A 25,225-nucleotide genomic window follows, 5' to 3' on the forward strand; every position below is an offset into this window, starting at 1 on the left:
TTATTATTTTGACTTTTTTTGTAATTTAAATAACTTAAGTGAACTTTTGCTTTTGTTTACTCTTTGACTCATTTTGAACTAAAAAATCATTGTTTTTTTCTCCTTGAAGCTTTTTAGATGAGAGCTGCTTTTCTGTCTTTGTTTTCCTTTTATTGATCTCCCAGGACCTCCCAAGTGACTTCTTTGCACCCGAGCGACCTGGAGTTTAATCAATGCTTTAAATGCTTGGATTCATGTGAGGAAATGATCTTGAAAGTGCAGGTTATTTAGGCCTGACACTCCTTCTGCGCTTTGCAGAAGAAACAAAGAAAGTTTGGGCCGATTTAGAGAGGACTAAACAAGCAGGACAGGCAAAGACACACAAACACACAAACACAGAGCAATCATGAGAGTTGAAAGCGATGGAGGCTTTTGTGTGTTGGGTAGTTTTTTGCCAGAGAATCTAATTGTGATCCCGATGTGATAACCTCTCTTTCAGCGTCTCACACACACAAGAAGCTGAGCTGACAGCTGAGATAAGACCCTATAATAGTTGTGTCACGCTGAAGGACACTCGACAATCAGTCACCTCTGGGTGCCCGCTGCTTCCGTGTGTGTGTTACCTGACATAGAGTGTGCGTTTCTGTGTGGAGCGGAGCGACGTAGAGCTGGAGCTGACACTACTGGTCATCATCTGTTCCCTCAGGTCATGGATCTTGGCCTCGAATCGACTGTACTCTGCACACACAGACACAAAAAAAGAGAGAAAAGAACATTGGAACCAGAAGATTTCAGGTGACAGGTTTAAAAAAGTAATAGAAAACTATTGAAATATCTATAAAGAATCTATTTTAAGCTGCTTTTAGCAGCTACATGTTACTCTGCATTAGAAGCAGCTGACTGACAGAGATTTTTACGCTCCAATCATCTGGGCTCAGAGCTTCAGAGGCATTAGAGATCAAAAAGAGGAGCAGGGACATGAACACACAGCTTTAATGGAGGTAGAGGTTTGTGCACTCTGCTCACCACATCTTCTAAAAATGGATGTAGCACAAGAAGTGCAACGCATGTTTCGGGTTAAAAAGTGCGAGGAGTTTGTTCTGCATATTCAAGAAGAGGGATTCTCTTGGTCGTTTACTTTCCTGCTTCGCAACAAACAGCCACACACACACACACACACACACACACACACACGCACACACACACGCACACACACACACACACACACACACACACACACACACACACACACACAAGCTAATGGACATGCAGACTGTGGCATGGAGCTGTCTCTACAGCCATAATCGAATATTCTGTTTGATCCAAATATTAACTTGTGTTACATCAGCCCATGCCAATATAATCATAAACACACATTTACAAGGTCATCTGCACGCACACACACGCACACACACACACACACACACACACACACAAACACAGCCAGAATGATTCCACAGCACTGACTCATTCATGTCATTGAACTCCTGAAAAGTCTGCTTATAGATCCTCCTCAGGTAAGATGTGGTATTATTCATAGATACCAACATTAGAATGTATTTATTAAGATACATTCATCTTCCAGTGTCCACAGGAAAACATTAATCCTAGTTATTCATTCTGCTGCTCTTTCTCCTGTTTTGTGCTGTTTCTCATTATTTATTTATTTTGCAAATGCAATTGCCCATTGGGAAAAAAAAAGTGGTGATTTGAACTAAAATGAATGGAGCTTACAAGCTATGTATGAAGATGACCTGCCGGTATTATTCTCAGTTGTTCCTCTAACCAGCAGGAACACAAATCAATGAGCACAAAAACAAACATAATTGAATTTGCAGCACAGACCTGAGATGTGAGAAGAGATTCAAAAGGTTTGCAGCCAAGCTAAGAGGCAGGGGAACACTGCAAAAGCATGTTTGACACGTGACTGCAGCTGCCTGCATGTTGTGTTGTAGGAGGAAAATCTGCACAAAACACAGGCATCACATTATACATGCACACTGGGCTCCCACTGTGACGTTCAGGCGGCGAAGCAGTGGTGTGACATGGCATCATTGGAGCAGCATTTTCACAAGCTATGAGTCAGTTAGCATACATGCACATTTACTGGAGTAAAACTGCGTAACCACAAACACACAAAACTAAAAGACAAAAAAAAACAACTTAAGACATCAGTCAATTAAAAACAGCTGCTATAAATGTTTTATGAAAAGTTTGCCTCCTTTTTTTGGTAATTAAAACAAAAACAACAAAAACTAATTGCCACCATGCTTCTTGCCAAAAATATCTTGATACACTTGAGCCACATTTACCTGATGAGTCCAGATAAACATCTTATTTCAGGATGTAAGAAGCAAAAAATGAGGCCTCATTGCTTGTAAAAGGTAGCAAGTAAACGGTACTTTAGTGTTTTGAGTGCTACTCTAAACTACTTTAGTACAGCTTATTTTAAGACTTGTACATTTTGCTTAATGCACTGACATAAATGTTTTTATTACAAGCAATTCTTGTTTTTTTTTGCTTGTTTCCTCTTTTGACTTTTACTAGAATAGAACTGGACGATTATGGCTTCTCAGAAACATGAACAAAAACATGATGACAAACAACATTTAAGAACAGCAAGAGATTAAAAGAGCGCTTGGAGACTACATCCCAGAAGATTGGTTTATAAATGAAACATTATTTAGCCTTGTAATAAGTTAGAGGTTTTAAAGGGTCATTTCATAAAACATTGTGCAGTTAAAGGTGTCAGACCAAACAGATGCTGGGCAGTAATATTCACAGGGTGTGTGTGTGTGTGTGTGTGTGTGGGTGTGTGTGTGTGTGTGGGTGGGTGGGTGGGGGGGGGACTGTTTTCTGTTTTTTACTTTATGAATTTAATAAATTTTAAAATACATTTGTTTAATCCATATAGCTTGTGGAAGCACTTCAAGTTGTGAGAGGAATGGATGAGATGGGTTACTTGTTATGTCAAGTGCTTTCTTTTGAGGGTTCTGTACACATCTGTCACAAAGTGACATCAGTGGTTTCCTTCACTTTTTCCCTCAAATCTGGTATCATGAAGGAATTTTTCTTCCTCAAATCTATTCAAATTCAATGAGGTGAAGGCAAATGAAGATTTATTCTTCTCCCTGCTTCCTTCCGAATATGGATGGGGATACAATTGTAAATCGTTTTCTGTGAACTGGCGTGTTATGACGTGCAAAACAAAAAAAGAAATAAAATTAAATGTGATAGAAGTTTCCATTAAAAACAAAAATGTATTCCCTAACTTTAAGTTAAATTGCCAGCTAAGAGCATCCTCATGTCACTTGAATGACAAGTAGTTAATTGAGAGTGAGCGAGCCAATCAATGCAACGCTTCATTCATACACTCAGCACAGCATCCCTGTTCTTTAGTAATCGTCCTGCAAAAACCTTCAGACTCATTTCTTTTTTAGTGGCTATGAAAATGTCAGCGTTCCTCTTTAATTATAAATCTACATTATTTATGGAAAGGCACAAAATGAAAAAAAAGCAAATGACATAATGTGTTTTTAATGTGTGTGTGTTGCTTTTAAGGATGATCGTCCTCTTTCAGCAGAACCACAAACAATCATTCTGCCCGCAGATTGCCGTCTTATAAACACATTACATTGTGATATTTCTGATTCACAGTGACAGCAGAAATGTGTGTAATAAATCCACACTGACTACCCTCTAGTTTTCTTAACACCACAACAGCTTCGCAGAAACCTCCGAACTAACATTCGGATTACAACGCCGCTGGCAATGAGCTTGAAACAGCCCCTCTGAAGGATGTCCTTGTGTGTGTGTGTGTGTGTGTGTGTGTGTGTGTGTGTGTGTGTGTGTGTGTGTGTGTGTGTATCTGGACCATTATTGTGTGGATGAGAGAATCTAATTAACCCTGAGTAATTCAATCATACTGGAGGTACACACGGTCATGCACTCACTTACACAGAATAACACGCACACACACACACGCACACACACACACACACACTCACTAATGTTTCTCCTTTATTCTGTCATATATTCCTACACACATGTGCAGCATCTGAAAATTGTCATAAAGCAGCCCGATCTCAGCTCTGATTTCCCCCCACAGCAAATCATTAATCTGACACATCGACACTCACAAAGACAAACAGTTAAACTTTACCACAGCGCCTGAAAGCAACATACATTTTGAATCACTGACAAGATAGATATGATTGATAGATAGATATGATAGATAGATAGATAGATAGATAGATAGATAGATAGATAGATAGATAGATAGATAGATAGATAGATAGATAGATAGATAGATAGATAGATAGATAGATAGATAGATAGATAGATAGATAGATAGATAGATAGATAGATAGATAGATAGAACTGTACAAACTTGTAAATCATCGGAGCAGCGGCAGCATGTAGCTGTCTCTGTCAACACACATCGCCTCCACAAAGCATTATGGGATTAAGAGCAGGAGAGAGACAGAGAGAAGCAGGCAGGGATGAGAGCAGAGTGAATAAAAAGAGACAGATAAGAGAGGCAGAAGAAACACATGATCAAGCATGATTGAGCTCACTTAAATCAGACACGGTGAAGAATAAACTTCCTCAGAGTGAGGAGAAAAAGAAGAAGAGCTACTGTTGTTCATCTTTATGATCCACAGAACAAAGCCCGTGTTGCAGCGTAGATATTAGCGTAATTGAGTCCTGAAGAGCGAGACAAAGCTGACAGTGCCAAGGCGTCATCTCTGATCATCTTCTGCTATAAGAGCAAAGAAAAGTGCTGATGTTTCAAAGTCAGAGCTGCAATCTTCATTATCTTTTTCTCCTTTAAGTCTAAAGTACCGAGGCAAGAGAACAAAAGTGAGACTGTTGATACTACTACACACACACACCAATGTTTCCACATCACTGATAATGTCTCGCACTGTGAGAGCAATCAGAGCAAAGACAGCGTTAGAGCCAACACGTTATTGCTGCATCAGTGCACATCAGAGGTCTAACAGTGTCACAACAAAACAGATTCACCACATTAGGTCTGTCACTTTGTCCCATTAGGCACCATTTTCATCCTTAAAAAAAACACAACCGAAAGTCACCAAAAACTTCACCTGCAAATGCTCCGATCTGATCCTTAGAAAAGCTAAATGACGTTTTTTAGAGATAACACAACTGAATCAGATCAAGTCTGTCTCTTTCAGCTTGTGCTCAGCTGTACTCACATGCTGCTGGCAGACGTCCTCACGGTATGATGATGAAGCCGGTATGCTTGATTTTGGATGTGCGTGTGAGAGACAGGGGGTTTTTGCAGCTGTCAGTAAGTAAAAAAAACAAAACAAAAAAACAAAAAAAAAACAAGAGGAAGAGAGCAGATGTATGCGTGCGTGCGTGCGTGTGTGTGTGTGTGTGTGTGTAATGATGGAGCAAAAGATATAAACGTGTGTGGAAAAGGAGTGTGTGTAGGTATGCAGTTGCGCGCTTGTGTGTGTTTAAAGTCAGTCCAGCGCTGCTCAGCTGCCACAGCAACAACAGATGCTATCTCTCTCTCTCTACTACACTCATCTCTTTCTCTATATCCTGTTCGCTGGTGCCTCCGCGCTGCTTTGCTCCTCCTCCTCTTTGACAGCAGCTTGCTTTAGGGCGGAGACACACACACACACGTACGCGCACACATACACACACGCACACACACATGTACACTCAGCAACAGACATGAACACTGTTTCCTCAGGTCACTCATGCAGGAAGCTGTGTCGATGCCAGGCTCTCCTGCCCTAGTTTGGCCAAGGGAATGGGTCTGCATGCCACACACACAAATACACGCACAAATGCACACCCACACACACACTGGCAGGATAAAGCTTCAGCAAGCATTTTGAATATTGATTTTCGGAAAGATTAACTAACAGCTCAATTCATATTCATCAAATGGGTTTTCAATTTGTTTAATAGGAAAGCATGACAAAAATAAGACAACAGCTTCTGCCTTCATGAGTAAAAGGAATTAAACTCTTTCTGCTCTGCATGATTTATGTGTGTGTGTCTCCATCTGTCTCCTCTTCCTTCTCCGTCTCCAGTTTCAGCCTCTCCATTTTTTAAGACTCCTCGTGTTTCGTTTTCCTCCGTCTGATATTTAGTTTGGTCTTTTTCAGGGTTTAAACGATGAAGACTTTTCAAGAAAAAAACTGTGACTTAGAAAAGTAGTGACATGTAAGAAGGGGACGCTGTAAACTTCAATAACTGCTTTAAACTTACACACTTCCTCTGTGAAAGTCAAACTACCCAAGATTAAAACCGTAACAAACATTAAAATCACCAGGTATGAAGTTTCCTGTGATTATCATTTAGATGTCTGCCAGCACACAGAACATCAATGCCACAATATCAGATGAAGAACCAGAGAAGGAGATAGATACAGAGAGATGGAGGGAGAAAACGACACGCAGTGGAGAGACAGAAATGAGAGGAGAGGAGAGAAGGGAGGAGGAGGATGAGAGGAGGAGACGGGGGAGGAGTGATGACAGAGACTAATGGCTTTAGGGCTCATATTCCCTCCTTCCTTGCTTCCTTCATTTACCTCTCCTCTCCTCTCCTCTCCTCTCCTCTTCTCTCCTCCCCCAGGACGAGCATTGTTCAGCAGCTGGCACAGACCTTCTCTGCATTGTGCAGCTTCAGTGATATTCCAAATCAAACCACTGGAGACGGGTAGTTCTCATCTGTAGGGCTGTGTGCAATGCACCAATATTTTGCTTTCAGATCACCATTTTCTTATGTTCAATCTGAGGCCTGATTTTATGAATGTTAAGTGTCATTTCATATGACTTTCACAAGTAAGTATGTGTGTGCAATGCAGAAATTCAGACTCTAGCTCTGCATTACAAACATCACTTCAAGGAGTAAGCATGATCTTGATCGTGATCTTGAGGTTGTCAATGCGACTCAAACTCGGGTTGTCTGAGTGAAAAACAAACCTGATTGGGTTTTAGTAAAGACAGAATGAGTAGGTTAACAGTGAGTTTACAGATGTTTTATTAGAAAGGAACTTCATTCAACACATCTGTCAGAATAAAAGCAAAGTGTTCTTGGTGGGTACAACTAACTTTGTTTGCCAGAAGACACAGCTGCTTTAACTCAGAGTACTTTTTATTCTGTTTGTAATGTTTCCTGTCTGAATCATCTCCAAGAGGAGAAATTAAGTTGAACCATGTACATTTCCAAAACATTATGTGGGCTACATTCATTTTTTCATTATCTAGTAGATTTAAATTTTAGACAAGAGAAGATATTTATTAAAAGGAGTATGTAAGTATAAAACTCCTCCTGTTAAATGTATACATACACACTCCATGTCTGACCAGTGGAATAAAAAAAATCCTTCCCCTTGTAAGCGGAGTACAGGGATTGATTTGAAGATGTGGATCTAAAAATAGCAGTGCTGGAAGAGGCTCATATATAATTGATACGATACAGTGCAGTAATCTATAGAAGTATTGATTGGTGATAAGATTGCAAAAGAAAGGAGAGGAGGGAGAAAGGGACATGGAAGGGAAAAGGAAAATAAAGAAATCATGTGTTGTATTTGTTCAACTTTAAATGTCAAATTTGAAAAATGTCTTTCATACTGGGCAGCTAATAACATCCTGAATGTGACAGTCTCAAATCAGTCACACACAGGGTGGGCGATGAGCAGACCATTACAACTAGTAGAAGCTAATAAGTAGAAAGGAGCAAGGAGAAGGAAGGGACTGAAAAAAGGGACTGTGCATGTAGTGAAGAAGGAGAAGAAAAGATTGAAGCCTAATGTATGTATTCAGAAGATTACCTTCCTACGACTTCGTGTGTGAAAGACCAGAGAAGGAGTTTCCTTTAATCTTCTACTTTACAACTAATGCATGAATGACACAAACACACACACATTAAGTGCAATAAGCAGGCTAAGAGAAGTGAAGATAATCCTCTCTGCATCACCTCAGTATTACTGCTGACAGACGCCGCCTCCGTGTGTGTCATGTCGTGTGTGTGTGTATGTGTGTGTGTTTGTGTACAGTATGAGTGTGACAGTGTGTATCCGTGACGGTTGTGTGTCATCTTAGTGACTAATACTGCTGTGGACCTGCAGGCAATAGTTGTCCAACATCAAAAAACGTATGGCAAGGGATCCTGCTTAAAGGTCAATGCGGCCACATTTTGGTGATTTTTTTTTACAGATGCTACAGAAAATAATTTCAGTAGCATTATTTTGGATTCTCTAATTAACAAGAAATGAACAGTGGTTAAAAATATTTATTTACTTGTTACTCTTTATTATAAGATAAACTAAGTGTTATAATCCTGGACTTATTTAGACTTTTTTTTAGGGGCTGTCTATAAAAATGCTAATCTAAATCAGATGTACTGAACAGTAAATGAACAGTGTAAAGACACGCTGAGCATTGTTGATGACATTGATGACCGAGCATAGAATTTTGTAGCTTTTTCTCTCTTGCCGCTTTTTTTTATTTTTTTATATGACCATAAAACGTATCAATCCATAAAGAGTCATCTATACACATGACGTCCCCCCCCCCCCCGCTTGGCAAAATGTATATAAATGATGATATTTTGGAGCATCAGGTCTAATAGAATGTTTTTTTCTTTTTTCAGTGCCAATAATAGCCTAAAACTTACTGGGGGACGTCGGTTAAAGCAGCATGACTTTTCACAGGCGAACACACTCCATCTGCTGTACACACCAAATAAACACAGAACTTATATCTGCTGCATCAGCTTTAATCAACCAAATCACTCCTAACACACACACACACACACACACACACACACACACACACACACACACACACACACACACACACACACACACACACACACACACACACACACACACACACACACACACACACACACACACACACACACCATCAGAAGGTTCAGGTCTGTCCCAAGCTGAGCTGTGTTTGCGTGCCCTTTCTTGGTAACACATCTAATCTAAATAGCAGGAGGAGACCTGCACAGTGCGCACAGACACAAACAAACAGCCAGAGACACACTTTCCTCTCCTGGTGGAGGTCATTATGAGTTCCTCTCTTGTTGGCAGGAACTGTGTTTGTGAGACAGAGGGAGCACTGCTGGTCAGCGCATGCTATCGCCACGGGAACGGGACAAACATAGACCTAAGATGGACATAAACAGACACACACACACACTCACACACACACTCATGGGTGGCGCTGACCAAAGCCCAGCGTGGACAGACGGCTTGATATGGAGTCATTCAACAATGACTAATAAGAGTCACGACACAGACAAGCGCATGAACAAACACACACACGCACACGCACACACATGCACACACACACACATGCACACACACACACACATGCACACACACACACATGCACACACACAGATTTAAGATCAACCTGTTCTACCTCAGGGTCAGCATGTGAGCATATCAATCATTAATGCTGAAATAGTTCTAGTTTCTCCAATTCGAAGCATGTCGATCTTTTACCACTGATATAACAGCACGGTTTGCTCTAAAGGAAGCCAGCTGGATCACCTCTGACACTCACTGTTTTTTGTCAACATAGACTGTAAATAATAGGTTGTCACTGTAAGATTCCCCAATCTCAGTTAAACAATATTTCAAATACGTTTAAATCATTCCTTGCTTTACAACCACTTTGGATGTTACAGTACTTTGATAGAGGGATCAATAACAGTGAAACCTGTCGACAGTTTTTCACTTTGCATTGAGAATAAGATGTAACTGTTTCTAAATGCTACTGTTGTTCCTTATGTATAAAGTCAACGAAAAACATGGCTTTTTTTTTTTTAAAACATTATCATCAATGTTTAGTCATTTGCAAAGTTAGTCTGGATAAGAGACTTTCTATGAGAACAACATCACACTGCATCACTCCACCTGAACCAGGTGTTCTCAAAGGTGTACCATTACAGCAGACACAGTTTGTCCTGATTAATCTAGCTGGTAGCTCTGAATCACACAACAGACTGCTCAAACAATTACTAATTACACACAAAATACCTGCCTTGTTGGCTAAGTGTCCTTCTCTAAGGCCTTAACCCTAAGAAGTACTTTCCTTAAATGACCATCCAAACAAGAATTCACAGAGGTCAGAGGTTTACAGCTAAAGTCAGTCTGTGGACACAGACAGCTCTTTAGCTCAGCTGTGGCATGTCAAACAGCATGACAAAAGAAGCAGCAATGTCCATTCTCCGCCTGTAAGCTCCTGTCAATAAAATACAGCCCCAGCATTCCAACTTAGAAGCTAAGAGGCGTTTGTTGTATCCTTATTTCTTAAAGAAAGAAAGACCTCCTAACAATACATTTATAAAACCTTCGTTGTGCAAAGAGGCATAATTGAATGTGCTTCAGTTGGCTGACTCTGATGCTTTCATACAGAGAGTTTGATAGAGACCTCAGTCCAAACTCTTAGGGTGCTGTCCATGGTGCTGATCCTACCCAAACACACATACGGTGGACACAAGCAAACCCCTTTCTTCTGCATCAATTTAACAAAAATACATCCTCATATTAAGAACAAATAATTAATTTGGGAACAATATGTACAAAGAGCCTACTCTTTTAAGATTACAAAATAAATATAGAACCTTTTAATACACATGATCCACATACCACAGCATGTGTGGGTTACATACCTGAACTGGTTCCATTAGCTCCCAGTACTTTTGAAAACTGTAGCTACCAATGAAGTTATCTATGTTCTGAGCGTGCTTTGTACAACTTTGTGTTTCTGCGTCATGATTGACAAACATCCATAAGTTGTCATGTGTAGGTGAGGCTTGAACACCTCCTCAGTTTTCCTCCAAACGTTCTCGCCTTCGCCAGCAACACAAACTTTAGTGTCAAGTTGATGATGATGATGATTCTCAATCTCATCACAAGGGCATTTTAATTCGGGACCTGTTGACTCAGTGAAGTAAACGACCTCATAAATCATCTGAACACATTTAACATTTCGCTTCACCCCGAGGCCTTTATACCCACGTGTCTTGCTAAATGAACCCTGCCCCGGAACAGTATGACCTCCCTGTCCTCCTCTCTGCTCTGGTCTTTAAAACTCAAAACTTTCACCTGATACTTTCATACTCATAGGTACAACAACGTGCTCGTGTTTTAGGCTGACCCTTGGACATTTCAAACAAACCTGCCTCTAAAGAAATACTTTATTTGGGGTATTATTGGCAGGATTTATTATCAGCAGACTCTTAATACATTCACAGATTTAATCCAACAATACCTGAGTGAGGGACCAGTCGTATGGTTATTCAAGAATTTCCTCATCTAAAAATAATAATAATAACTGCTCCAGATATAATTTATATAATATGTTTGAATATATTTCTCTGCAAACTTTTCGAGGACCTGTTATCCTGAGTTTTCTCAGTTGGTTTTCTCAATAACAACACCTTCCCGGACCACCTCCAGGACTGAATAAAACATAGCTGATACCAGAAAGAGACACATAACACTGAAAAATACACATACACTCACTTCCCTTCCTGTAAACACATCAGGGACCAGGGGGACCTGATGCTGTGTAACTGTGTGTGTGTGTGTGTGTGTGTGTGTGTGTGTGTGTGTGTGTGTGTGTGTGTGTGTGTGTGTGTGTGTGTGTGTGCGCGCGCGTGTGTTCCCACATTGACAGCACTCCATTAGCTCAGCAGGTCAGCAGTTATAACCTGGTTACCTAGGTTACAAGTTTTTTAGTGACTCCCAGTAGATCCAGGTTGGTGCTTGTTAAAAGAACCTCACTATGTCTCTCAGTGTGTGTGTGTGTGTGTGTGTGTGTGTGTGTGTGTGTGTGTAGAGGGTTACTATTTTAGATTATACTTGTGTGTAACGGAGAAGACACAGGCTAACCTTTTTGCAGAGGAAATGTCACTGAAGCAAGCCGACATATGATTATAAATATCTGCACGCGTGTCGCAAAAACGTTGAATTTGCAGAGTCACATCATTCATACCACAGTAAGTAAGATCCTGATTCCTGTACTGATTATTGAGCAGATATTCTGAAGCGAGAACTCCAACCTACTCTACAAAAACACCCAAAATATAAAAAAAGAATCAACACATGACACAACAAAGCAACATGGCAGAAAAACACAGATTGTTTTTCACAGTTAAATGTTGAAACTCAAAGAAGAAGAATGGATGAGGATCCACCTGATCGTACCTAGAGAGAATTATGACACAGTTCCTACAGCAACTTAGCTTTACTAATACTTAAGCTTTGTTGGTCAGTATGGCATGCATGAAGAGTTCATTGCAGAAACAATTCCTTCAACATCTGGCTGTTTATATTTCGGACACTGGTGAATAGTTAATATAGATATAATATAGAGTTAATAGAAGCCTGTTTTACGGTTATCATTCCCATGCTTGACAAAAGAATGTCATCAGTTTGCAACGCAACAATTGATTGCAAAATACAATCAGATTCTTTGCTTGAATCTGAACACCTCATGGATGTGAGAGGTGCTGTGTTTGGCTGCTGTACTCACCCTCAGGTCTGTACTGTGCTACGATAGTAACGTTGGTTCCTGCGTTCTTCAGAGCTGCAGCTGCCTGCTCGTGTGTGGCACTGGACAAGTCTACACCATTCACCTACAGACGCGCACACACACACACACACACAGAATTAGAGCCCCATGCATGGATCAATAGTAATACATGTATAGACCACTCGGTGGGTCAATATCTCACAGGTGACCGCTCACGTGTAAGTGTGCATACATTGAAGTGAAACCTAGTTTAATGCATACAAAGCCTGCATGTCAGCACTTGCGTCATAATATTGTCCCTGTCATCCTGCAGGGATTATCAGTCTCTTTACAGTATGATGACTTAATCCTGTTTGAATGCTGTCTGAAGGATATGAAAGCCATATTTTGCTTTAGTGGAACAGAGGATGAAGCTTTAAAACATGCATCAGAATATTACAGCGTCAATGCCAGACGGAGTGACTGAGTTTATGCAAAGAAAGTGATACTCAAAAGATATGAAAGTGTGGAAAGACTTGTGCTTGGGCTGCCGTAACATTAACGTACAGAGGAGAGTTATTGACGCTTTCATTATATTTCTGTGTGTACCGTTTATAGAAGGTCTTAGGTCTTACCGACAGGATGCGATCCCCTTTTCGTAGCTCCCCACAGAGATCAGCTGGACCTCCAGCAAGAATGAAGGAGATGAAGATTCCCTCTCCATCTTCCCCTCCAACAATATTAAAACCAAGACCCGTGGACCCTCGCTGGAGCACCACCCGCCTGGGATCTCTGAGGAAACACAGATGAAACAAACACACTCTGCAGAGTTAGAGTTCAAAATATTTGCATCCATAAGAGAAAGAATAAAACATCTGATGTAAAACACTTTACATAGTAAAGTATTAAACGACAGGAGCATGAGCCCAGAACAATGCCAAGAGCAGAAACTTAGAGCATATAACTAAGAGAAGGCTCTTGACAATGTTAACTATCAATATCATTTATAATATCATCTCTTTTTTATCAAATTAGGATTTAGTTTGGAGGTCGCGTGATGACTAATGACATTTGATCATTGGCTCCTTCTGTGGACCGTGGTCTAAGAATATTTGACTTATATTCAGTGTTTTAAATTCACAGTGATATATAATCTCTTGGTTCAGACATGACAAACTTGCACGAGGAAAGTCTTTTTAAAATTGGGATAATTCACCAAAATGACCAGCAGATGTCAGTATGGCACTATCTCTGCTTCTTTGCAGCGCCACAGTGAGTGAGCTACTAAGTCCAGACCACACACCTACTTCTGACTCAGCTTATTACTGTTGCGTTCCCCGAGAGGGCGAGGTAATGAGACTGCACTAGAAAAGCAGGATTATAGCAAAGATAATACATAGAAAATAATCTATTAACAACTTGAAGTAGACATATTCATCTGAAAACAAACTTCTATCAGGAATAGTTCAGGAGATCATTACCAGAAAGTGTTTTCATGAAACAATGTGTAATAATAGCCGATGTTCTTCTGAACCACTGAAGTGAAACATGATCAAGATGTAAACAAATCCGAGTATGAAGCCTTAACATCTACTTAGACTACGAAAGAAAGAAAGAAAGATGGACGCTTCAGTATTAAATCAGTGGATCAGAACCAGGAAAAGATTGATCCACATTTCCGTTAATTTATTCAAGCACACTCCCGAAAAAAAAAAGAAAAAAAAGAAAAACATTTTAAAGATGGAAAATGGTAGATTAATCTTAAAACAAAGCTTGCTTTAGGTTATTTAAAAAGAGCATGCTCACACACTTGATTTCCTTCTCAGTGGTTTCATTTCATTTCACACTGACCGTTTAAGAAGTGTCCTAAAAATTCAGTGCATCATCTAAAGGTTACACTCATTAATATAGGCTGGTGGCATAGTTTAAATGTCCCAGCGTTACCATGTTAACGTTGTTCCATTAAATTCCCTGCAGCTCGGTTTATTATACAGCCAGTTGGGTAATTAGAGAATCAGTTACTTTGACGTATATAATCAGTAAGACATCAGTAAGATTCAAAATAACTGAATTAGTGCATCCTTCATTCTGCAGCATAAAGCTGATTTTTCTTTTGTTATTGTGAACACTCAGTGGACTTTTACTAAAAGCCTTAATCCTCTATGTGCATGAGAATGTAAACACGTGGAAAGATAGAGGAGAGAGAATAAGAGGCAGTGAGAAAAAAGAAGACAGCAAATAAAGCATGGCAGACGTCAATATGACCGCTATGCAGTCAGTCTGTGGCTTATCAGATTTATTATAATCAAAGGGCAATGATTGGCCAACAGGACTATGACGAAATGAGTCATATTCTGGTAACCACGGTGACGCCAGTAGAGTGACGAGGGCTGTGATGGGATGTAATCCGTCCATTAAAACGGATTAAAGACAGTAGAACAGCACTGGGAGTTTGTGTGTGTGTGTGTGTGTGTGTGTGTGTGTGTGTGTGTGTGTGTGTGTGTGTGTGTGTGTGTGTGTGTGTGCGTGCGTGCGTGCGTGTCTGTGTGTGTGTCAGCACAGGGAGCAGGCAGGTAAAGAGGTCACACTGTACTGCACTTTCTGAGGTCCTCTATGGCCTTCAGACACTCTTATTGAATCTGTTGTTGTTGTTTTGGATCCTTTGAGGGAGCTCAGAGGAAGACGACGACATGAAGGTAAAGTAAGAGGAAGATGGCAAAAAAAGGTTTCCCTGCCTGAGTTTAGCTCACCTTATAAATACATTTTAAAATAATACTAAAATGCATTAGGTTCATTTTCATGTGTGTATTTCATTCTTGCATCTTTAAAAACTATAGTCATGATGTTGTGTCTCCCTCAGACTTGAGCCAAATATTTGTAGACTTATTGTAGACAATGCGATGAACGATCTTAAAATGTAGGTTCGGAGGTCACTTTCTCAATTATTGGTCATTTTTACAAAAGTGGATCATGAATATAATTGTTTTAATGGAGAAACATCTTTTGTCTCTTTTGTCCCATAAATATGCAGCACGTGTTTGTGGGTCACATCTCACCTGGGGATGTCGTCGTCTCCGGCCATAGCCCTCGGCAGCGGTGAGTATCTGGGCGTGGTCAAGGGGGCAGGGCTTACTGACTGGCTGCCGCTCATGTAGGGGCTTATATGGTTGTCTTGATGTGGGGAGTAAGCTGGAGGAAACAAACACATTTTTTAATACTTTTCCTCACTGGTAAACATTTAAGTTCAATCTATTTATGTATCCAATCATGCGCTCTTTTTACAGACTGTTTTTGGAAATGATTAAAAATCAGTTCAGAGTGAGAGGTAAACTTCATGTCCGTTCTGTATTTCTATTCTTACTGTCAGAACTGGGAATGTTCTGTATAAAATCAGAGAGACTGTGAGAGGCGGTGGTGTGATATATGCTGTTTTCTAATGTGTCAACATGTTGTTTGATAATATGCTTATCTGGAGAGGTTTCAAGTGGCTGTCATCCAGTGGACTAAATTTATCAAGCCTGATTATTAGTCCTTCATATCGCACATTAAAAACGGTCAGCTTGATGATTCATTACATATTTTAAACCATAATATAAAACGATTCTAGCCATCTAAAAAAGGCTTCAAACAAAAGCCTTACTAAAGTAACAGTGGCCCCTTTAAAATCCCCCAGGTTACTGTATTTACCTGTATTGTTATGTGTTGTATGTACCTGCAAAACAAATGTGCCTCTCTAGGGTCTAATAAACGAACATTAACCTTCAATATGAAAAAGCAAAACTCTTCCTCGCAGACAAACTGGTCGTGCTTCTTTCTCTGAGGAAGAAGATGTGCCCGCACACTTGCTTTAATGCCTTAAAAGGTTTTTATTCCATCATAGTCACGTCGCTGTCTCGGGCTTCTTCTACTAGCATTTCAGAATTAAACACACAAACACGAAGATCTGGTTGTCAACATCAGCTACTGAGCTTGTCACTTTTGATTGGTCTCTTGAAGGTAAAAGTTACATGTTGTGCTACATTTCTAAAAGTAGTTTTATGAGCCCAACATTAGATGAGAAGTTTCCATTAAAAGCCCATCCTCAGCAAAAATCTTCACAAACAGCTTTGTTCCTCGCTGTTCTTTATGGTTCAGCACCATCTGGCCCAAAAATGCTCTGCCTTCTCAGAGTGTGCAACATTCCCAGGGCAGCATTTCACAGCAAAGTGTGCCTGATGTTGTGTTTACATAGGACATGTTAAAATCGTTTGTCAGACTTGGATATATCGTGGGTGAGTCTCTGGTACTCACAGTTAGTGACATCGGGTGGAGGGAAGTTGTCGTTGATTAAAAGGGAGGTGTGTTTGGCCACACGCAAGTAAACAACATCAGGAGTGGACTTCAGAGCAGCAACTGCCTCCTCATGGGTGACCTCCTCCAAACACGAGGCGTTTACCTGGACACACATGAAGATAACTGACATATTACTATGGATGAAGAGTATTTATAAAAATATTAATATCATTAAAGTAAATGTAAAACCTTCGAAAAAAATACAGAGTGGATGCTATCCTGCAGTGTAGTTTCTGATTCCATGGTGTGTTCAAGTGTCTTTTTTGTGTGTTTCAAATCCCCAGGTAGTCAAATCTCTACTCTGTAAATGGAGACTTGAAAAAGCAATCAAGTACTATGTCATTTATGTTAAAATCTGCATTAAAAATCTAGTGAAGAAACTGTAACTGAGAGGAGATTTTGATTTTGGGGAAAATACTTCTAAGTCTATATATATATATATATATATATATATATATATATATACACACACACACACACACACACACACACACACACACACACACACACACACACACCCATACACATATATATATATATATATATATATATATATATATATATATAGATATAGATAGATATGTACTTCAGGGTTTAGATTCTGTGCCCTTTGATTTATTACCCTGGGTCCTGAACTCATCACTGTACGCTTTATGAATTGGTTGGTTGGCCATCACTAAATCTGTGTAGACAGTTTCATTTATAAAATCATGTGTACAAGGCCATGCAGGGTAATCTCACATCGTATGTGTGTAATCTTCTTATCCAAACCTACAGCAGCTATGAGCTGCTTTTCTCACCATGTTGTAAGGGTTAGCACAGATAAATATATTCTTAGTATTGTATGGTTGCTGAATCTCAAGGGGTTCCTGCTACAATAAAGTTAACAAAACATGATACATGATGATAATGGAGTGTAAATGTATTTTGTTTGATAAAGTTTAGGTTGAATGGATGTACTCTGTGTTCTGTGTATCCTCTAAACACAAAGACAAAAACCCCTGTACACTGTCCTTAACACAAACCCAGGAGGTAAACTGAGGAACATGTAGGTATGTGTTTTTATTTTTAAAGGGGCTTTGGAAATTTTAAAGTATAAACTGAACTCATTCAATCATTTTTTAAGTAACTTTCCAACAATGACACTAAACAGGAGCAAACTTTTTCTGGCTTGCTTAGACTGAGGGTGGAAAATGAAACCTACTTTTACTAGAATTACTTTTTGATGCTATTGATGCTAGTAAGGGATATTCATTATTAAACGTGAGGGAAAAATCTATACAGCACAGTATCACGATATTTTATGTGGTGACTTTATATCATCTCATGGCCACCAAGTTAAATCAGTAAAACTAATCAGCTTTAATGTTGACTACAATCTACATTCAAAGAGCACACAAGAAAAAGAATGAACCGGAATGAAAAAAGTTTCTCACAGCCACAAGTTTGTCCCCTATCTGTAGCCGTCCGTCTTTGTGCGCAGCTCCTCCCTCGATGACCTTGGTCACATAGATGCCGTTGTCACCTGGGACGTGTTGGTTTCCAACTCCACCTGCTATACTGAATCCTAAACCTGAAAGAAAACAGCAACAAGTCCGAAATGTTTGATATTCTGACAATGTTGTCTGTCATGAATTTAAATGCAGTCCTGCCTTTTTTTGTTTGCTCTCCACTTTTTAACAGTTATGGCAGTTAGATTTAATACGATGCAGCTTTTAAGCTTCAAGTCTTTGATTTACTTTCCCATGATCACATATACTGCTATACTATAATGTTTTTTTGCTGAAACATACAGGAAAAAAAGCTTGTCACTAAAATGCAGCACTCTAATCTTAAAATGATCATTCAATGTGCTGGAAAGAAGCAACAAAAAACAAAACACACATATATATGTTTTACTGCTGACAGACAGCATCAGGAGGCCTTTTTACATTCGTAGTTTTTTCTCACCTTTGGGCCCTTTGACTAGCTTGATATCCATGACTCTCTCAGTGAGGCTCCTCCTTCTTCGTATACACAGTCTGACCAGACCTCCTGCCTCCTTCAGTGCCTCCACAGCTCCACTGTGGGTCACCTCCCTGACGTCGGCCTCATTGACACGGACTATGCAGTCATTCACCCTGCACAGAACACAGAAATGTCCAAACAGAGGATTACTGATCAATTCACAACAAACAATGTGATCAAAATCGAATAAAATAAATACAACTGAATTATTTTAATTTGTGTGTGTGTGTGTGTGTGTGTGTGTGTGTGTGTGTGTGTGTGTGTGTGTGTGTGTGTGTGTGTGTGTACCTGAGTCGTCCATTCTGAGCGGCGGCCCCTCCAGGTATAATCTTGGTGATGAAGATAGAAGGATCTTCTCCAATGTGAGGGTTGTCTGTCCCTCCTGCGATGCTGAACCCCAGACCTGAGTTACCCTGAAAATAAACATGAAGAGTCTTAATGGAGAGAAAAAGAAACCTTCTGAACACACGAACACTGGATATTATCTGATGTCTGAGGTCAGGAGATCAGTCAGGGATCATACACACTCAGCGATTTTACTGCTTTTATTTTTCTTTTATCTCTTGTTTTGATTCAATGTCAATACAAAAATGCCAAATCTTAGTATTTGAATTTCTTTGTGTTATAATGTTCTTTTCTGTCTGTTTGTTGTTTTTCCAATTAATGACATGTTTTTGAAGTTTTAACAATATGTTGCCAACTATCATTTGAGAGCAGATCTTGGATAAATGACAGAGTTACTCATATTGTTTTTAAAAACTCTGCTTCATGTAGCTGTCCTTCCACAGAATGATAACTTCTTCACTGAGACACCCAGATACTTTAAAATCAATATTTAAATAACACACAGATAGTCATGTTTGTCTTTATTCTTGACCAAATGGAACTCACTGCTCCTTATGTCGCCTACATTTTAACTCCTTAAAAAAGAAGTTTGTCTTGTGAATGAAGAACAAGTTAACTTGTACTCTTCATTACCAAATGACACACAGTAGAGCACCTCTGTACGTTGACCTCGGTAGCTGATGACATCCATGGCTGCATGAGTTTCCCTCACTCTGTCATGCCTTGTCACCGGGTTTAAAAGTATAAGTGTAATGTCTGTGCCTGTGCTTGCGTGTACGTCCATGGTGTCTTTAAAGCAGATCCCGTCATGCAGACAGAACCAGGTCACAGGAGAATAGAGAAGGGGAGACAGAGAGAGAGAGAGAGAGAGAGAGAGAGAGAGAGAGAGAGAGAGAGAGCCTCAGGGGAGAGAAAGGGGAATATAATGAGGGAGGGGAGGGGTTGAAACAGGAAAAAGAAAGTAGGCGAGGATGGACGAGGAGTAGAGAGGACTGAGAAACAGGGTCAGCAGGGTTGGACCCAATGAAGACCGAGCAGAATAACAACTGAGAAGTGAGATAGCTGGCAGGATTTATTTTAGAATTAATAAGAGAATTAAGAAATTCAAAACAATATATAAAATAACATGACATTATTATAAGACGTCAGATGTCAGTAGAACAACAAGCTTATGATTATGGAAACGTTGTTCATCAGCCTAACCTCGAAATGGAATATTCGGGGGGGGAAATGTTAACATGTTTTTGTGTTATCTAAATGTTTACTCTACAACTTCAAAATAATAACTTAGAATCAAAACAGTCTCTTTATTTACTGGTGTGCAGAAGACAAGAACTAAAAACAAGCTAGCTGGACTTTAAACTCTTTTCAGCATATTTTTTTGAATTTGAATTCAATGGCTGTAGCTCATGAACAAAATGCCTATTCATATACAAATTATCGACATAGGCAAGACCTGTTATATCATCATAGATACAGAAATCTCAATGAGAAATGCAAATGATCAAACCTTAGAATAATGAGAACCATAGAAAGTATTTTCTCTTTTCTTTCTTGTGCTTAAAGTCTGATTTATGTGATTTGTTTGACTTAACATCTAGCGCTGTTAAAAGTTTGCAATCCACGCTGTAGGTAAAATCACATTGTTTGGTAGGATCGCTCTGATACCAGAGAATTAAGCTTCAGTTCAATACTGAAAATCAAACAAAATATATATCTCTTTTAAAAGAGAAGTCCAACATGCAATAACTTATTAACGACCCGATATAGTATAAGTCCTGCACACTGTTCTGTTTGGTACAGAAAACAAGAAATGTATTTGTGCATTTTAGATCTAGTTACCTTATTTGCTTTGTGTTTGAAACAAATATAAATGTGACTTTTTTTATCTATATGAGATGCCAAGAGAACTTGAGAAAGGTCTGTATTTACGGACCATGAAACTGTGATCACTGATGTTGTCTTTGTTTCGCTTGTGGCAGTTCTGGGTTCAAATAAGACTGAAGATCTTTAGTTTCTTCTTTTAGCTAAAACCAAGTTGTCTCAAAGTCATTACAATGATCTCTCTTAAGTCTAAGGCCTGAGCCAAAAAATGCATTCTTAAATCGTTCACTTCATATGTTCACTCCTTCTCAGCTTTAATTCACTTTTTTTTTTCCAATCAAAGACTCAACTTCTTACAGTTGAGTGCAGACAAGCACTCAAAAATCATTGAGCTTCTGACAGCACTGATGATGTTTGTACTGTAGAGTGATTAGGGGGAGAGTTGGGGGGAGGACGTGGGTCAAGCTGAACAGATGGAGACACTGTGAAGGGCTCGTGTGTATATTTACAGTGTGCATAACAACAAGCCAGCATTAAAAGAAGGGAGTTCCCATAATTGTGTTTGAAGTTCTTACCCGCTCCAGCGCGATTTCCTCATACTCATAGTCTGCTTCTGTTCCATTGGCCTGTTGAAGAGGAAGAAAGTGGTGTCATGAGGAGTGCAGCTGTTTTACTCTCATGGATGCTTGTTCAACTTTACTCTTTTGGACGTTTATAATTCCTACTTGATGTTTCTCTCCGGGCATGTACGTAACATTCAATCTGAAAGATCATCAAATCCTGCCCTGCTTTCACATGACATGAATGTGCATTGACTATTGTCTGCCAGTATATTTCATGCCATTTAAAACCACCTTAAGTGTTCCCTTTCTTCACCTGATACAAAGTGGGAGCTGTGGGTCTGACCATTAATTCACGCAGAAGGTAAAACAAACTGCATTACATTTCCGTGGCGTGCTACGGAAAAGTGAATTTAGATATTTGCTTCATGAATGACGCATGAATCCCAGAGATTAACTCAGTAATACGTATTATGTGGTGATGTATCTCTGATGTCATATTTAAGAACATCCCTGATGAATTACCCAGGAGCCAATCAGGCTGCTCAGCCCTCGACCGCCTTCACGTTAAAAAATGTATCGATAAATCTTTATTTCCTGAGTGAATTAATAGCACGCAAATAGATCCGATGTATTCTATATTTTCAGTTCCCCTACGGTTCATACGGGGATATGAGCGCCGCGTCGCTGCTGTAGCTGCTGCGCACACATACAAACACGTACACACAAACACTGTGGTCGAGTGCCATCCCAATGGCCCATGTAATCCCTTTGGCTGTAATCTGTGTCTCTGTGCAGTCAGATTAGTTTAGATTTTGAATTTCTGTGGTTTCAAACAGAGGGCACAGTCTTCCATCAGCCATCATGTGCAGCGAGGTTTGTCTGCTAGAACCCGGCACACACTCTTAGTTGATTTACTTAGCATTGAATATTGGATTATCTGCTATAATCAAGGACAGAAGTCATCAGTATTCATGTTGTTGAAGGTTCCACTTGTTGTGTGATTGATTTTCAAATTGAGACGTTATCAAACACTGATAGTGAAAGCCTTCTTCCTTTATGGTTTTGTTTACTGTTTAAAAAGGGGCAACTTTGACTAATATCCAAGTCTTTGCCTTTATCATAACACCTCATATTACTGCTGTTTTTGCTGTACGCGTGAGTCTTTGGGAGAAATTAAAAAAAACAGTCCACAGTCATGTGAGCTGAAAGTGAAATCTGCGTGAGAAAACTCATTTCCATCTCTTTGTGTGCTATTACAGGCAGTTCAGAGGAGAGTATTTAAACAGTAATTACATAATAAACTTATCTAACAACAACACACACAGATTCTCGGTGGCAGCTGGCTTCCAGTAAAATGACATCTGGATCCATCTCATTCTGGACCGAGATTCAGCCCAAATCCAGGACGCTGCCATCGCTTCTGTGCACTTTAACTGACGACAACGTTGACATAACTGAACTTTTTTTTTTAAATGATTCAAAAGTTAACACTGAACAAGTCTTTTATTAACTACTTTCTTTTATTTTTTAGGATAAAATTAAAGGATTTGTTCCAAATAATTGTAGATTCTGAAACACTTGCTGCTACATTTTCAACCTTACAATTCACAAATTCAGAAGTTTGCATTGAAACTTTTTAAAGTTGATTCAGTTGAATTTTAAAAACAGTGGCAAGGAGCAAGGATGACAACTGTTGTGCATTGAGGTGCTACTCAGGTACGGTGAATAGGATCACAAATCTTTAATTGTGTAACAACAAAGAGATAGGATATATCCACTACCTGCTAGTAAAGCTTGAAGGAGAACTTTGAAAATATATTCATAAATGAATGTACTATAAGTGTGACCTCTGCGTGACCTCTTCAGAGAGGCTTAGATACTCCGCTCTGCTGCATAGTTCTCCAAATCCACCTTAAAAACACATTTATAGCAGTCTTAGTCCAGCTTTTCAATCAGCAGAAAAATATTGCACTGAGGACTGGAAGTCTGACAAATAAACAAATATCTAAGAGTGCATGCATATTAGAAATTCTCTATGAGTATCTTCCGTTTTTTTCATGTTGACGTACCACCTGAATCCTAAGAAATAAAAAAGCACTGCTAAATTGCAACCAATTCACCGGAGAGTCGCTGAAAGGTCGCTTGAGCCTCTCCTCCCTGCATCATTATTCAGTTTAAGATTCTTCAGTGCCAATAAGGGAAATCTGTTTGGCAGCGGGAATACACGGAAGACAACACATACAGGGACGACATCACTGATGAAAAGAGTAGAAAATCAGACAACACAATATTAAACAATATTGTTATTGGTTATTATGGAGATTAAGCAGGAATAATATTCCCTATAGGCCTTTGTCTAATTTGTAAAATGTGAAAAGTGAAAAAGGATTGTTAAATTAAAAAATTGTAATTTTATCTTATTGCCATGAATCCAGACTTTTTCCGTGTTGTTTTTGAAGGATTAAAAGGCATCCTGGCCAAATGCATGTCATTGCATTGACTGTACACTGTGTGTTTAATGTACAGGCCAGGTAAACTGAAATGACTTAATCGTTGCTGTTGTGAAAACTGTCACTTGTTTACATCAAATAATTGTTCTTATTAAGACTTGTGTTATATGCTTACACAAGAAGCTGCACCTCCGATCAGAAGAACATTTTCAGACAAAACCTTTTAAATGCTCTAAAAGGGCACTAGTTTATTCTTTTAAACATCAATCTTCTTTTCTTTAGGGAAGAAAACGTTTCATTATTAGTAAATATAAGTTCTTAGCTTTTGGAGTTCAGTGATAAGAAATGTAAATTTGCAGCCCTTTGGCAGTGGAATTCCCTTAAGTCTTGCCCTCAAAACAAGAAGTTCCTTAATACGCCTGACCTGTACTGTTAATGTGAGACGAGCCACCAAAGGTCAGGAATGAGGGTTCAGGGTCACTGACATTCATCTTGAATCTGTGTGTGTGTTTGCCCTTACTCGCCTCTTTTGCAGTAAAGTCTTAAAAGACAACATAAATAGGAGCCAGACATGGCCACTTTGATGTTACAGTTCTGGCACCGTCTTGGGTAAAGGTTTCAACTTGGCGTCACAGACAACATATTCAATTATTACTCACATAAGGGGGGGTGTCGACGCTGTCGGTGTTGACCACCACTGGAGGGGGGTTGGCCTGCAAAGAGAACAGCACAACACCTTTTAGTCAAAAGTAACACTAAAGACAGTATTTAACTACCACTGACAATCATGGTTAACTTCAAAACACAGACAAAGAGATCTGTAACAGTGACTTACTCGTCTCATGTTTTGGTACAGCATGTTGAGTACATCTGCTACAGATTACCACCACGGAGCGACTGCATACACCGCATGACATACTGCAAAGCCCTTATAATGGACAACACGTATATACAGTATACTACACTGAGAGCACAGCACTGTAAACTCACAGACTGTTGAATGAAGCTCTGAAAAAGTACTTCAGCTCTAGCAATTCAGCACAGCATCATAATAGCCTGTACTTTACTTTTACATGTCAGATTGAACTCTTATTTCAACCGCATTATGGCCTGGATAAGCCCAGCACAGCACGGCTCGGGCTGAAGCAGCAGGAGATGATCAACATTATCTTCTCTCTTGCTCCCTAAGCTAGCA

The 25,225-nt window shown here is 39.5% G+C and overlaps 1 protein-coding gene across 6 annotated transcripts in view; it reads right to left on the minus strand.

Annotated features, from left to right (window-relative positions):
• Positions 1–25,225, minus strand: part of LOC306827721 (discs large homolog 1-like protein) — a 107,376-nt gene that overhangs the window by 19,314 nt on the left and 62,837 nt on the right. For all 6 annotated transcript variants that reach the window (XM_079349729.1, XM_079349730.1, XM_079349733.1 and 3 more), the window contains 10 exons: positions 24,690–24,743; positions 21,593–21,643; positions 19,137–19,261; positions 18,792–18,961; positions 18,278–18,414; positions 16,800–16,944; positions 15,566–15,698; positions 13,145–13,301; positions 12,531–12,633; positions 603–717 (listed from right to left, as the gene is read on the minus strand). In XM_079349729.1, coding sequence (XP_079205855.1) covers positions 603–717; positions 12,531–12,633; positions 13,145–13,301; positions 15,566–15,698; positions 16,800–16,944; positions 18,278–18,414; positions 18,792–18,961; positions 19,137–19,261; positions 21,593–21,643; positions 24,690–24,743 — 1,190 coding nt within the window. The remainder of the gene's footprint in view (positions 1–602; positions 718–12,530; positions 12,634–13,144; positions 13,302–15,565; positions 15,699–16,799; positions 16,945–18,277; positions 18,415–18,791; positions 18,962–19,136; positions 19,262–21,592; positions 21,644–24,689; positions 24,744–25,225) is intronic.

The sequence above is a fragment of the Symphodus melops genome, assembly GCF_947650265.1.
Source record: "Symphodus melops genome assembly, chromosome: 8".
Classification (NCBI taxonomy): Eukaryota; Metazoa; Chordata; class Actinopteri; order Labriformes; family Labridae; genus Symphodus; species Symphodus melops.